The sequence below is a fragment of the Garra rufa genome, chromosome 1 (assembly GCF_049309525.1).
Source record: "Garra rufa chromosome 1, GarRuf1.0, whole genome shotgun sequence".
Taxonomy (NCBI): Eukaryota; Metazoa; Chordata; class Actinopteri; order Cypriniformes; family Cyprinidae; genus Garra; species Garra rufa.
In genome coordinates this window covers 33,044,255-33,058,263 of record NC_133361.1, presented here as the reverse complement: position 1 = coordinate 33,058,263, position 14,009 = coordinate 33,044,255, and the positions used below count along the sequence as shown (strand labels likewise).

Sequence of the window (14,009 nt, the reverse complement as noted above, 5' to 3'; positions counted from 1 at the left end):
TGTAAATTGAACTTGACTGTAATTTTAACTGTAATGTGTTATTCGATAACATATTTAAAGTAAATATGTAAGTATATTTTCAATGTACTATACTGATGCTTCGTCCTTAAAATGTGGAAAGATACACTACCAGCCAAAAGTATTTGAACAGTAAGATTTTTAATGTTTTTTTTCTGGTCACCGAGCCTGCATTTGATCCAAAGTACAGCAAAAACAGTACAATTTTTAAAAAATGTTTTTACTATTTAAAATCAGTTTTCTATTTGAATATATTTTAAAAATGTCATTTATTGAATGTATTGAACAACTGAATTTTTAGCATCATTACTCTAGACACTTGATCTTTCAGAAATCATTCTAATATTCTGATTTGCTGCTCAAAAAACTATTATTATCATGTTGAAAACAGATGAGTAGATTTTTTTCAGGTTTCTTAAATGAATAGAAAGTTCAGAAGAACATTTATCTGAAATAGAAAGCTTTTGTAACATTATAAAAGTCTTTATCATCACTTCTGAGAAATTTAAAGCATCATTGCTAAATAAAATGTTACAAATTTTTTTTCAGATGAATGCTAATCCTTATCTTTCTGTTTAGCAAAGAATCCTGAAAATGTTCTCAACTGTTTTAAATATTGTTCATAATAATAAAAAATGTTTCTTGAACAGCAAATCAGCAAATGATTTCTGAAAGATCATGTGACACTAAACACTGGAGTAATGATCCTGAAAACGTACCTTTGATCACAAAGATCACAAATTACATTTTAAAATATATTAAAATAGAAAAAAGTTATTTTAAATGTTAAAAAAAATATTTCACAATATTACTGCTTTTGCTGTATTTTCGATCAAATGAATGCAGGCTTTTTTTAAAAAAAAAAACCATTAAAAATCTTACTGTTCAAAACGCACTCTAAAGTTCATTTATTGTCCGAAAACATTGTATTCTGTTCGCACTTAACTAAATAATTTTTAAAATACTGCTAAATGACTAAATGTAAAATACATTATTTCTGTAAGAAGTACTCTTTTGAAAAGTTACCTAAAGTGTACTTTTTTGTTTTGAACAAGCGGTGACTCATTTGTTTCATTAATTGTTCATTCATTCATTCAATCATTCATTCGTTCAAAAAAAAAAAAAAAAGCCAACAACGTGCCTTGTCAATTAGTTTGTAATGTTTTACAATTAATAAAAAGGTGACTTTTATTTTGAAAAGCTGTGAGTCTGTCGGCCATCTTGGGTATTTTTCGAGGGTGGCAAAGTTCACATTATTGTTGCAAGTGATACAGTAAACCACGCGAAGGGATCGATTAAAAGATCAAACTGGTGAGATTTGGCCACTTTTTTAAATTTACGTCATCAAACCCATACGACAAATTATCTTACGCTGATATGAATGTAGCTGTTATCATCTTTTCCATTATTGATGGGATAAATGGTCTAGTTAGCTTAGCAGCCATACAAATGTAATGGGCTAACTTTTTAGCATAATATTTGTGTTTTTGCACACATTTGAACATTGACGTGACCGTTTACCCTCAGTCGTGTTTTCTGTCAGTCCTCATTTCTGTCAGTCCTCATTGTGTTGTGGATTTCGAGTACTGTTTTGTTATGACAGGCTGGTTAATTAATTAAGTTCACTAGTCACGAATCGTGATTCACGATCGCGCAGACTCAGAAGTCACTTTTATGCTGTTGTAGTTATGTGTCGGCAGTTAGTCATCCGTGTCTGTCTGCACATTTCGCGTTGTGTGTGTGTGTGTGTGTGTGTGTGTGAGTGAGTGAGTGAGTGTGTGTGTGTGTGTGTGTGTGTGTGTGTGTGTGTGTGTGTGTGTGTGTGTGTGTGTGTGTAAACATGGCATCCTCCCTTTGTTCTTACAGGAAGTGTCAGGTGTTTAACTAACTGTGTGCCTGTGGTCCTGTTAATAGGAAGGGCTCAGCAGTGCCTGGGTGCCCAGGGAGCCACTGCCTGAGTCCCTAGAGGTAGACACCAAACCACAGGACATGAGCGCCGCCAAAGGAGGACTGGTCATCTTCACGGCCAACTCCAACCCCTCCAGCAGAGAGCTGGGGAGGAGGATAGCCGAGTAAGTTACCACTGGAGGTCCACTATAATGGACTATTTATGTTGTTAGGAAACAGCGGAAAGACATTCATTTTCCAAACGAGCAAATCTGAGTGGTTACCAAATCAAGGTTTTTTTTTTAGTATCTTTAATTAATTGAAATATCATGCAAGTGAATTGCCATTCAACAGTTTAGAAAATAGTAAGAGGTATAACCATGATCTATCTATCTGTCTGTCTGTCTGTCTGTCTGTCTGTCTGTCTGTCTGTCTATATACCTGGACCACAAAACCAGTCTTAAGTAGCACAGGTATATTTGTAGCAATAGCCAAAAATACATTGTATAGGTCAAAATTATTGATTTTTCTTTTATGCCAAAAAAACATCAGGGAATTAAGTAAAGATCATATTCCATGAAGACATTTTATAAATTCCCTATTATAAATGTAAAAAAAAATGTAATTTTTGATTAGTAATATGCATTGCTAAGAACTTTATTTTGACAACTTTAAAGGTGATTTTCTCAATATTTAGATTTTTTTGCACCCTCAGATTCCAGATTTTTAAATATTTGTATCTTAAACCAAATGTTGTCTTATCCTAACAATCAGTGGAAAGCTTATTTATGCAGCTTTTACATGACATATGAATCTCAATCTCAAAAATGTTTATATTTGTGTGTATATGTATGTAAATAAATGCGATCGTATTTGTCAAACTGCTTTTAGTTTAATATGTTTAATTTAATTTAATTAAAGATTTTAACTCATTCTGCCCTGTTTTTGGTTGCTGTAAAACGACCAAATAAAATTATGCTGTTTTGCAGGCATGAGATGAAAACAATCTAATTTAAATAATATAATAAATAACATACACTATCAGTCAAAAGTTTTTGAACAGTAAGATTTTTAATGTTTGTTAAAGAAGTCTCTTTTGCTTAACATGCCTGCATTTATTTGATCCAAAGTACAGCAAAAACAGTACAATTTTGAAATATTTTTACTATTTAAAATGACGTTTTCTGTTTGAATATATTGTAAATTTATTCCTGTGATTTTAAAGCTTAAATTTTGGATCATTACTTTAGTCATACGATCCTTCAGAAATCATTCTAATATGCTTATTTACTGCTCAAAAAACAACTGAGTGTATTTTTTTCAGGTTTTTTTTTATTAATATAAATTTCAAAAGAACAGTATTTATCTGAAATACAAATATCTGTAACATTACAAATGTCTTTATCATCACTTTTGATCAATTTAAATCATCCTTCCTAATAAAAGTATTCATTTCTATAATTTCTTTCCCAAAAGCTTTTGAATGGTAAATAATCTTTATATAAATGAAAATCTTTGGATCTTTCTATTCATCCAAAAATCCTGAAAAAATGTGCTCAACTGTTTTAAATATTAGTAACAATAAATGTTTATTGAGCAGCAAATCAGCATATTAGAATGATTACTGAAGGATCGTGTGACACATAAGACTGGAGTACTGATGCTAAATGATCCTAAATCAGCTTTGAAATCGCAGGAATAAATAACATTTGTAAATACATTCAAACAGAAAACAGTCATTTTAAATAGTAAATATATTTCAAAATTTTACTGTTTTTGCTGTACTTTGGATCAAATAAATGCAGGCTTGGTGGGCAGAAGAGATGTCTTTAAAAAAATATATAAAATAATATTGGTAGTGGCAATATTATTTTACACAACTGGGCTTCATTTTCTTTATGTACATTTTCTGTTTGTTTTTTGTTTTTTTTTGTCTTTCTGATTTTGTGGTAAAATATGATTTGGGACAGCTCCATCTGTGTAGATTTGACCTCTATTCAGAGAATAAACAACAATTTCTGTTGTAACTTGTGTGTCAAATACTAATGAATTCTGTTGTGTGTTTAAGCTGTTGTCTTGCATCACGTTCCCTTGAATTTTTGTTCTTGTGCAGGCGGTTGGGTGTGGAGCTTGGAAAGGTGCAGGTTTATCAAGAAGCTAACAGAGGTGAAGGCCTGTTTTCATCTCAACTTTCTGTTAAATATCTGCGTATCTTCACTAACCATGGCTGTGGCCGCTGCTGTAGTGCATGTTCATTCTTTGCATGGCATGCTGGGGAGAGTAGACAAAACAGATCAGGGATCTGAGCTACTGTTGACTAATTAAACTGACAGTCTTTGTTTTGGGTCATGCTTGCATATTTTGAAATAGAGATATGCTTGCACTCCCACATACAGACACTCTGATAGAATTCTCCCAGCATTCCATGCACAGTTAAGTCTTTGTGCAAACTTTAAACAGCCAGTCTGTTTTATAAAGTTAAATGTTTACTCTAGACCATAAAAAAATGAAAGCAACATATCTTTCCCCACAGAAACACGGGTCCAAATAGAAGAGTCTGTGCGTGGCAAAGATGTTTTCATCATCCAAACCGTTTGCAAGTAAGAAGCCTTAAAGGGATATTCTATGACAAAAGGAAAATTCTTTCATCATTTACTCACCCTCATGCCGTCCCAGATATACACTGCTGTTCAAAGGTTTGGGATCAGTAAGATTTTTAATGTTTTTAAAGAATTTTCTTATGCTTATCAAGGCTGCGTTTATTTGATCAAAAATACATTAAAAAATGCAATATTGTGAAATATTATTTCAATGTAAAGTAATATTTTTCTATTTGAATATACATTAAAATCTAATTTATTCCTGTGATGCAACGCTGAATTTTCAGCATCATTACTCCAGTCTTCAGTGTCACATGATCCTTCAGAAATCACTCTAATATGCGGATTTATTATTAATGTTGGAAACAGTTGTGCTGCTTAATATTTTTTTGGAAACTGTGATGCTTTTTTCAGGATTCTTTGATGAATAAAAAGTTAAAAAGAACAGCATTTGTACAAAATATAAGTCTATTCTAACAATATACACTACTGTTCAGAAGTCTGAGGTTAAGAATTTTATTCTTAGGATGTGTTAAGTTTATAAAAAAGTGACAGGAAAAAGACTTAAATACTTATATTTTTAATAAATGCTGTATTTTTTTTTTACTTTTTATTCATCAAAGAATCCCTGAAATAAAACGGGTTTAAAAAAAATATTTGGCAGCACAACTGTTGCCAGCGTAGATCATTCTAATAATAAATCAGCATATTTTAATGATTTCTGAAGGATCATGTGACACTGAAGACTGGAGTAATGGCTGATGAAAATTCAGCTTTGCATCACAGGAATAAATTATATTTTAAAGTACATTAAAACAGAAAACTTTATTTTATATTGTAATAACATTTTGGAATATTACTGTTTTTTTCTGTATTTTTGATCAAATAAATCTTGATGAGCAGAAAAGACTTCTTTAAAAACATTGTAAGTCTTTCTGATCACAAACTTTTGAACAGCAGTGTATATATATTTTTTTCTCAAATAAGAAAAATGAACAATAACAGTGTAATTTAGAGTTTAGTTATTTGTAATAACAGTGTACTGTAATAAACGAATATTGGCTTTCTAAAAAAAAACATTCAGATACTTTACCAAAAAAAAAAAAGTTTAATGTAAGGTAGAATAAAATTGACTAAATGGGAAACGTTCTTTGAGTGACATTGCAACCATAATCAACTTTAAAAAAAAAAAAATAATAATAATATTTCCAAAATCATATTTTTTTTTGCTTCTAGAAACTTGCTTTATTTTAAAAGCTCAAACCCCTCCCAGCCAATATGTTGAATTATGCAAATCGTGCAAATTAACCCTCGGTTTGACATTAATACTGATGTTAAATACACAAATCTCCATGTATGCAAATTAGGTTTCCTAAATCCCGATCTTTAAAACTGTTCTTCCTTCCTGCAGGGATGTTAACACCACCATCATGGAGCTGCTCATTATGGTGTATGCCTGCAGGACATCCTGTGCTCGAAACATCATCGGCGTCATTCCCTATTTCCCCTACAGCAAACAGTGCAAAATGAGGAAGAGAGGCTCCATCGTTTCTAAACTACTTGCCTCAATGATGTGTAAAGCAGGTGAATGAGTCCATCCGAGACTAAATCATCCCTTCGTTTTGGGTTTATAAGGATATTCTAGTCCTCCAACTCATTTGCTTTGTCTGTCGGTTCTGTTCATTGTGAGCAGGTCTGACTCATCTCATTACTATGGATTTGCATCAAAAGGAAATCCAGGGTTTCTTCAACATTCCAGTGGACAATCTCCGGGCCTCACCATTCCTGCTGCAGTACATCCAGGAAGAAGTAGGTCCTTGCGTAACGCTTGTGTAGATGTCATTTGCATATATGTGTAGATAGTTGTTCTTCCTGTTTGTCTTTTTCAAAGCCTTCAGTTTGAATTACGAGGCGGTCCGTTTCACTTGTGAATGTCAACAGCTACGTTTGCTCAAAAATAGAAAGCAGGACAGAAACTGGATTTAACTGACGTTGATATTTCTCTGCACAAGTTCTTCCACTCGATTATGCATTCATTTTTTATTCATGAACATTTTCTCTCTTGCGCTGATGGAAGGTCATCTGCATTAGTTAGTAATGAGCTGTGACTCTGTGTGTGTGAGATATATGTGTATATGTCTACCTCTTCTTTAAGGGGGCACCTGTCAAGTTTGAGGTTTTGGGCTTTTTGGTGTCTCATAAGGTGTTTTTCAAACTAGTGGAAAGTAAAACACCCAAAAGACACTGTTAAGTGTTTCTTTTATAGCACTTCATCTGTTTGTGTCAATGGATTTCAATTACAATCCATATTTTTAAAGGCGGTTTTCTCAAAATTATTTTTTTCTCCTATACTGAGCTATAAATCTCCACTTGAGTAGCACTTCCACACATCAAACTTTACATTTTTATTCCTGTCTATATCCTGAAGGTTTTTACAGATGGATTTGTTCATATATAATTTGCTTGATTTTATACAATATTTTATTCCACCAAAAATGGTAAAAAAAATACATTGTTTTCTGTCTGCTCAAGTTTTTTTTTTATTATGGAGTGAAAAAATGAGATACCCTTAATCCCCTCTGTAAAAACATTTGACTCTGATATGTCCTCATCCAGTGTTTATATTTTTGTACTAGAAATGTATGCAAATTAGTGAATATTTCATTAAATAATGCCTCATTTGCATATGTAAACCTAACATTTTAGAAAACTTGTAATACAAAATTTTTTTGCAATAATCAATGTAATCAATTAACTGGGTAAGTAAGGTGATAAGTATTAGATAATTTTTTTACCCTATTCACCTGCAGTGTCTCGCCTTAAAGGAACACTCCACTTTTTTTGGAAATAGGCTCATTCTCCAACTCCCCCAAGTTAATAAGTTGATTTTTACCGTTTTGAAATCCATTCAGCCGTTCTCCTGTTCTGGCGATATCACTTTTAGCATAGCTTAGCATAGATCATTGAATCCTATTAGACCAATAGCATCACGTTCAAAAATGACCAACGAGTTTCGATATTTGTCCTATTTAAAACTTGACTCTTCTGTAGTTATATCATGTACTAAGACCGGTGGAAATGCAAAGCTTCAATTTTCTAGGCTGATAAGATTAGGAACTACACTCCCATTCCGGTGTAATAGTCAAGGAAGTTTGCTGCCGTAATATGGCTGAAGCAGGAGCAGTAATACCACGCAGCACATGTGCAAATGCTAAACTAGCTGGGAACTCATTTCTGATAATACTCCGCCTGCTTCGGCCATATTACGGCAGCAAACTTCCTTGACTATTACGCCGGAATGGAAGTGTAGTTCCTAATTTTATCGGCCTAGAAACTCGCAGCTTTGCATTTCCGCCGGTCTTAGTACACGATATAACTACAGAAGAGTCAAGTTTTAAATACAACAAATATGGAAACTCGTTGGTCATTTTTGAACGCGATGCTATTGGTCTAATAGGATTCAATGATCTATGCTAAGCTATGCTAAAAGTGATATCGCCAGAACAGGAGAACGGCTGAATGGATTTCAAAACGGTAAAAATCAACTTATTAACTCGGGGGGAGTTGGAGAATTAGCCTATGTACAAAAAAAGTGGAGTGTTCCTTTAAAGGGATAGTTCACCCAAAAATGAATATCCTGTCATTAATTACTCAGACTCATTTCGTTCCAAACTCGTAAAACCTTCATCTTCAGAACACAAATTAAGAGATTTTTGATTAAAAGCTTCCTGACCCTGCATAAACAGCAACGCAACTGACACATTCAAGGCTCAGAAAGGTAGTAAGGACATTGTTAAAATAGTCCATGTGACATCAGTGGTTCAACTTTCATTTTGTGAAGCTACAGGAGTACTTTTTGTGCACAAAAAGAAGACAAAGTTTTATTTCAACTACCCCTTTAATATTTTTAATATTGGGTGTTTTTCTGTGTACAGATTCCTGACTACAGAAATGCTGTAATTGTGGCCAAATCTCCAGCATCAGCCAAAAGGTGAAGTCACATCTTGCTTTTGCATGTCATGTCAGTAGATTAGCTATGTTGACCTAAACAAAACTAGGAAAAGATCCACAGACCTAAGAATTAGATACTTGCAGGAATGATGGACTAGTTCAGTATCAATTCTTTAAGTGATAATATTAAAATACCTCCTCACCTTTACCTGCTGTAGGCACAAGTGAATTATCCTTTCCCACCAAATCCCTCACTGAAATCACTGGTAACAACTGTATCCATTGGGTGGCGCTGTGCGAACATGATGCTGAGTTGGTGAGAGGTGATGCTTCTAACTATCAATATTTCGTTCTTACTGCTATGTTTGGTCATTTTAACAGTCATGCATCCGAAGAGATAAAATCATGCTTTAATTTGGAAAGTAAATGAAAAACTTCATGAGAATTGTGCTTATCAGATGGTTATCGTATCCCTTTTTGGCAGAGCAGGGTTGCCAGGTTTTCACAACAAAACCCACCCAATTGCCACTCAATAGTAGCCCAATCGCATTTCGAGGGGGTAAAATACACATTTTGTGGTGGGGTTTCTCTGGTAAAATTAGAAATCCAGGGGCTAAATAATACATTATTGGGGTCGCTTCAACCCACGGACATGAAAAACAACCCGAGGCAGCAGTATGAAAGTATCCCAACTTGGCAACACTGTGGCAGAGTATATTTTTTCTATATCCATGTGCTGGCAGAGTATGTTTTCTCAACAGACTGCATGGTAGACCGTTGTTTTGAATAAGGCCTTGTTTACAATTGTGTGTTTTCATTTTAAAACGTTGAAAATGAAAACGGACCTCGTCTACACTGCTGTTTTCACTTTCTGAAACGATCTCCGTCTACACTACACAACCGAAAATGCATGTCACATGACCATTCAGGCTGCATACGTCATCAAGGATGTTTTAATTTAAGAGAAGTAACCATAGGGGACAGTTGCGGCCTAATGGTTAGAGAGTCAGACTTGTAACCCGAAGGTTGCGGGTTTGAGTTCATTGGCTGACCGTGTGTGTGTGTGTGTGTTCACTACTCACTGCTGTGTGTGTGCACTTGGATGGGTGAACTGCAGAGCACAAATTTTAAGTATGAAACAGCATACTTGGTCACACGTCACCTTTCCTTCCTTTTCCTTTCCTTAATGAAATTGACTGTAATTCCTTGGGGTGTTTTTTTTACTTTGCAGTTTAACAGTTTTGGTTTTGGTCTGTTTACACTGAAACACAACCCTGGAGTTTTCTAACTAAAACTGGGGTCTGCAGTGTTTTCGAAAGTAGTCTTGGACAAAAGTGGGCTGATTATTTGGAAACTGCTCCATTGCCAGGATTTAGAGTAATATTTACAGCAGAATGTGGATGTATACAGATACACAGCATCTTAAAGGCACAATATGTTAGTTTTTTTTTTTATTAAAATATCCTAAAGTGTTATATATTTAGCTGACCTGTGTACTTACATTATCCCAATTTTTTCGAAGATTGTTTAAATAAAAAATAAGCAATTTTAACTAGTGTAACGGATCGTGTGATTGTTTATTACGTTTGCGTCGCCTGCCAGTGTCGTCATTCACTCTCGATTTCCTGGTTTTATTTAGTAGAAAACATGGAAACCCCAAAGACACTTTAGTTATGCATTTTATTAGACAGGTGACGAACACACAGAAATAGCATTATAACAGAACTTTCAACACATTTAAATGTATCTAGAATGATAAAACAGCACTACTTTTTTTTCTACATGCGCATGACCAGAAGGAGTATCACACTCATCCTTCATTAGCAATCGCTTCAGTGTCCTTGTTTCGCTTTCATGACTTTCAGCCCCCCCGCTTCATACTACACTGACCTTAATAAGTCTTGAATACATTAGCTCATCCTTGAACATGATTTCTGCCCAAGTCCCGACAGATTTCATCGGCTGTGGGGATGAAGACAACTCCCATGATTCCACACTCTATCACAGCGTCATCAAAGTACGCCTTTGTTTCTTTGTTTGTTTTGAATATGTGCCCTCTTGCGGCGAAAACTATTGTGCCTTTAAATGGCCTTTGTCAGATGCTTTGACTAATTTTCTACTTAGCGTTCATCCTCTAATTTTCATTGTGCACCCAGATTTATTTGGAGATGTGGACGGCCTTGGTTTGTGTCAAAACGCTTCCATAGAGCCACATGACAAAAACACTGTAAACAAGTTCTTTGTCTTTGCTTTCACAGGGCCCAGTCGTTCGCTGAAAGGTTGCGGCTGGGCATCGCTGTGATCCACGGTGAAGCTCAGGATGCTGAATCTGACCTGGTGGATGGACGTCATTCCCCTCCCACTGTCAAAAACAGTGGCGCCATTCATCCAAGCCTAGAGATACCATGTAAGAATCTCACCTCAGAAAACTCAACGCAGTCTGTTTTATTGTTTTCATCCTATTCCATATGGTTGTTGTTGTTGTTGTTTTTTGCACAGTGCTAATTCCCAAAGAAAAACCCCCAATAACTGTGGTCGGAGATGTAGGTGGACGAATTGCCATCATAGTGGTGAGTTCAAGATGATTTGAATGTCTTATTTTAGTGTCATTGATGTATTATTATAGTTTTTGTTAATATTTTGAATGAGAATTTATTTTTTTACAATAATTTTATTTTCGGTAAATTTATTTCAATTAATGTTTTTTTTTTTTAATGGTTTCTATTGTTTAAGGTGCTCTTTTTTTAATTCGTCCCTCTTCTAATCCTTTTTTTTTTTCTTTTAAGGATGACATCATTGACGATGTTGACAGTTTTCTAGCAGCAGCTGATACTCTGAAAGAAAGAGGTGCTTACAAGATCTTCGTCATGGCCACTCATGGAATCCTCTCCTCAGATGCCCCTCGGCTAATAGAGGAGTCAGCCATAGATGAGGTCATCACAGCTTCATTGTATTTTCAGGCTAAAGGAGAAGTTCACTTCCAGAATAAAAATTGTCTGATAATTTACTCACCCCCACGTCATCCAAGGTGTTCATGTCTTTCTGTCTTCAGTCGCAAAGACAGAACATTTTAAGGTTTAGCTTCAAATGGATCGACACAATCTTAGCCAGGGAATAAGGGTCTTATCTAGTAAAACGATGAGTAATTTTCTAAAAAAAAAAAAAAAAAAAAAAAAAACATCATTACATTACATAGTCATGTTGTAAAAGGTCAAGCACAGTTAGTTCTTCGTCTGTGTACTTTGGTTCAAAAAGGTAGGATAGGACAAAAAAAACTCCATCATAATTTCTTCTCCAACTTCAAAATCGTCCAACATCGTTGTTCTACCTTTTTTGCTCTAGGTTGTTTGACTTTCTTTGTATGTTTGCTTTGTAAACACTGGGTCAGTACAGTACAGTATCGCATGTGAACTTTCCAATACAAGACGAGCATTTGTGTTTAAAAAGTATATACATTTTTTTTTGTTTCAAGAAAATTGCCAATCCTTCTTGCTAAAGAAGACCCTTATTTCTTGGCTGGGATCGTGTAGAGCACTTTGAAACTGCAATTTGGAACTTCAACCCGTTGATCCCCATTGAAGTCCACTGTATGGAGAAAAATCTGCAACGTTTTTTCTCAAAAACCTTGATTTCTTTGCGACTGAAGACAGAAAAGCATCTTGGAGCACATGGGGGTGAAAAAATGATCAGGACATTTTTATTCTGGAAGTGTACTTTTCCTTTAAAGGGATAGTCCATCCAAAAATGAAAATTTGATGTTTATCTGCTTACCCCCAGGGCATCCAAGATGTAGGTGACTTTGTTTCTTCAGTAGAACACAAACTGATTTTTTACTCAAACCGTTGAGGTCTGTCAGTCATATAATGGCAGTCAATGGGATCCACAGCTTTGAGAGTCAAAAAAACATACACAGACAAAACCAAATTAAACCCTGCCACTTGTAATGATACATTGAGGTCTTAACACACAAAACAATCAGTCTGTGCAAGAAACTGAACAGTATTTATATAATTTTTTTACCTCTGATCCACCGCAATGTCCAATCGTCCTGTTTTTATGACTCTCAAAGCCGTGGATGCCATTGACTGCCATTATATGACTGACAGACTGCTACTTTTGATTGAGTTAAAAATCTTTGTTTGTGTTCAACTGAAGAAACAAAGTCACCTACATCTTGGATGCCCTGGGGGTAAGCAAATAAACATAATTTTTTTATTGTTGGGTAAGCTATCCCTTTAAGAATGACAAATGTGTTGTCGTGAGTACTGATTTTGCAATGTCTTTCTGTACAGGTCGTTGTCACCAACACCATTCCACACGAGATCCAAAAACTCCAGTGTCCCAAAATCAAGACGGTGGATATCAGCATGATCCTGTCAGAAGCCATTCGACGCATCCACAACGGAGAATCCATGTCTTACCTGTTTCGTAATATTGGCATGGATGACTAACAGGCTCATGTACAAATAGTCATAACGCGTGCAAAGAGGTCAAGACATTTCTGTCTCTATTGCCTGTATCATTTTCAATTTTATTTTTTGTCAGTTATCATAACTGCTTTTCCTTGTTGTACGTGTAATATTTAAAAAAAATAACTGTGAGCTCAAAGAACCAGGATGTTCTGCAATGTTACAAGAGTTCAGTGCCCTAAAATGCTGATGTGAACGGTTCAGAGGATTGAAGAGCAGGAATACTCCACCTCTTGATCAGAAATATTGGCACTTTTATTTAAGATTTAAAGTACCTGATTTAAAAGAAGGACCACTGGATGTTAAAACTGTCTTTAGTTCTTTTATTCATAGATCTGCTCTATTTTTGGTTTTTAATAATTAATGAATGAACAACTCCACTTTGTGGCCAACAATTACAAAATGTTACCATGAATGAAATCTATGCTGTGACATATCAGTGTCAGTGCCTCATGACTTTGTGTAATTATTGTGCCACTAGTTGTTTCTGTGTTATTTGTGTGGTAATGCTGGCTAGTGCTGATGTTAAAATCCAGAATTATTTCATTCAAGGTACATTCTTAGACTTAGAATATAGCGCTTAAGATCTACAGCTTAATGTGCTTGGTTGGATGTTTCTCCTGCTAGATTCTTGTACTAACACTTCAATGTGAGAGCTTATATTTGTTTTTGCCAATAACGGGACTATGGAAGCATCTCTGCCTCATAAATGTGGTCATAGTGGCCAGAGTTTCTAAATATCTTGCCTCTGAGAACAACTCATTTTCAAATGAAATGCAGGGTTTTTGTTATGTAACTAATATTTCAGGCTTTTGTATTTATTCTCAGCACTTGATGACAATGAATAAACAACTTGAAGACTATCTGATGTCAATTGTGTGCGTTGTTTAATTAATGATCCACCCTTTTCTCAGGCTGGCTAAGATTAGATTGACAACCAGGTTGTCAGAACTAGATTTTCCCGTTTGTTGTACAATGTTGGTCCACTTTAGACTTAAAGCACATGCAGTTCACTGGCTTTGCGATCTTTGTAATGTTGGCCGAGCGGTTTACTTCAAAGTTAGCCAAAATAATTAGCCAACAG

General features: G+C 35.0%; 1 protein-coding gene across 1 annotated transcript; it reads left to right on the top strand.

Moving 5' to 3' along the window:
• The first annotated feature begins 1,263 nt into the window (after positions 1 to 1,263).
• prpsap2 (phosphoribosyl pyrophosphate synthetase-associated protein 2) lies at positions 1,264 to 13,788 on the top strand. The gene is made up of 11 exons (XM_073839085.1): positions 1,264 to 1,329; positions 1,933 to 2,090; positions 4,019 to 4,071; positions 4,439 to 4,505; positions 5,917 to 6,089; positions 6,199 to 6,314; positions 8,441 to 8,496; positions 10,715 to 10,863; positions 10,956 to 11,026; positions 11,243 to 11,389; positions 12,749 to 13,788. The coding sequence occupies exons 2-11, from the start codon at positions 2,008 to 2,010 to the stop codon at positions 12,905 to 12,907; spliced, it is 1,074 nt and encodes a 357-aa protein (XP_073695186.1). The 5' UTR covers positions 1,264 to 1,329; positions 1,933 to 2,007; the 3' UTR covers positions 12,908 to 13,788.
• Positions 13,789 to 14,009: the final 221 nt, after the last annotated feature.

What these genes read in the sequence shown, in the direction of transcription:
- prpsap2 (XM_073839085.1), top strand. Translation starts at nt 2,008, where the DNA reads ATGAGCGCCGCCAAAGGAGGACTGGTCATCTTCACGGCCAACTCCAAC. An exon ending in CTCAATGATGTGTAAAGCAG is followed by an intron (nt 6,090 to 6,198) that starts GTGAATGAGTCC and finishes CATTGTGAGCAG; the next exon opens with GTCTGACTCATCTCATTACT. An exon ending in GACGAATTGCCATCATAGTG is followed by an intron (nt 11,027 to 11,242) that starts GTGAGTTCAAGA and finishes TTTTCTTTTAAG; the next exon opens with GATGACATCATTGACGATGT.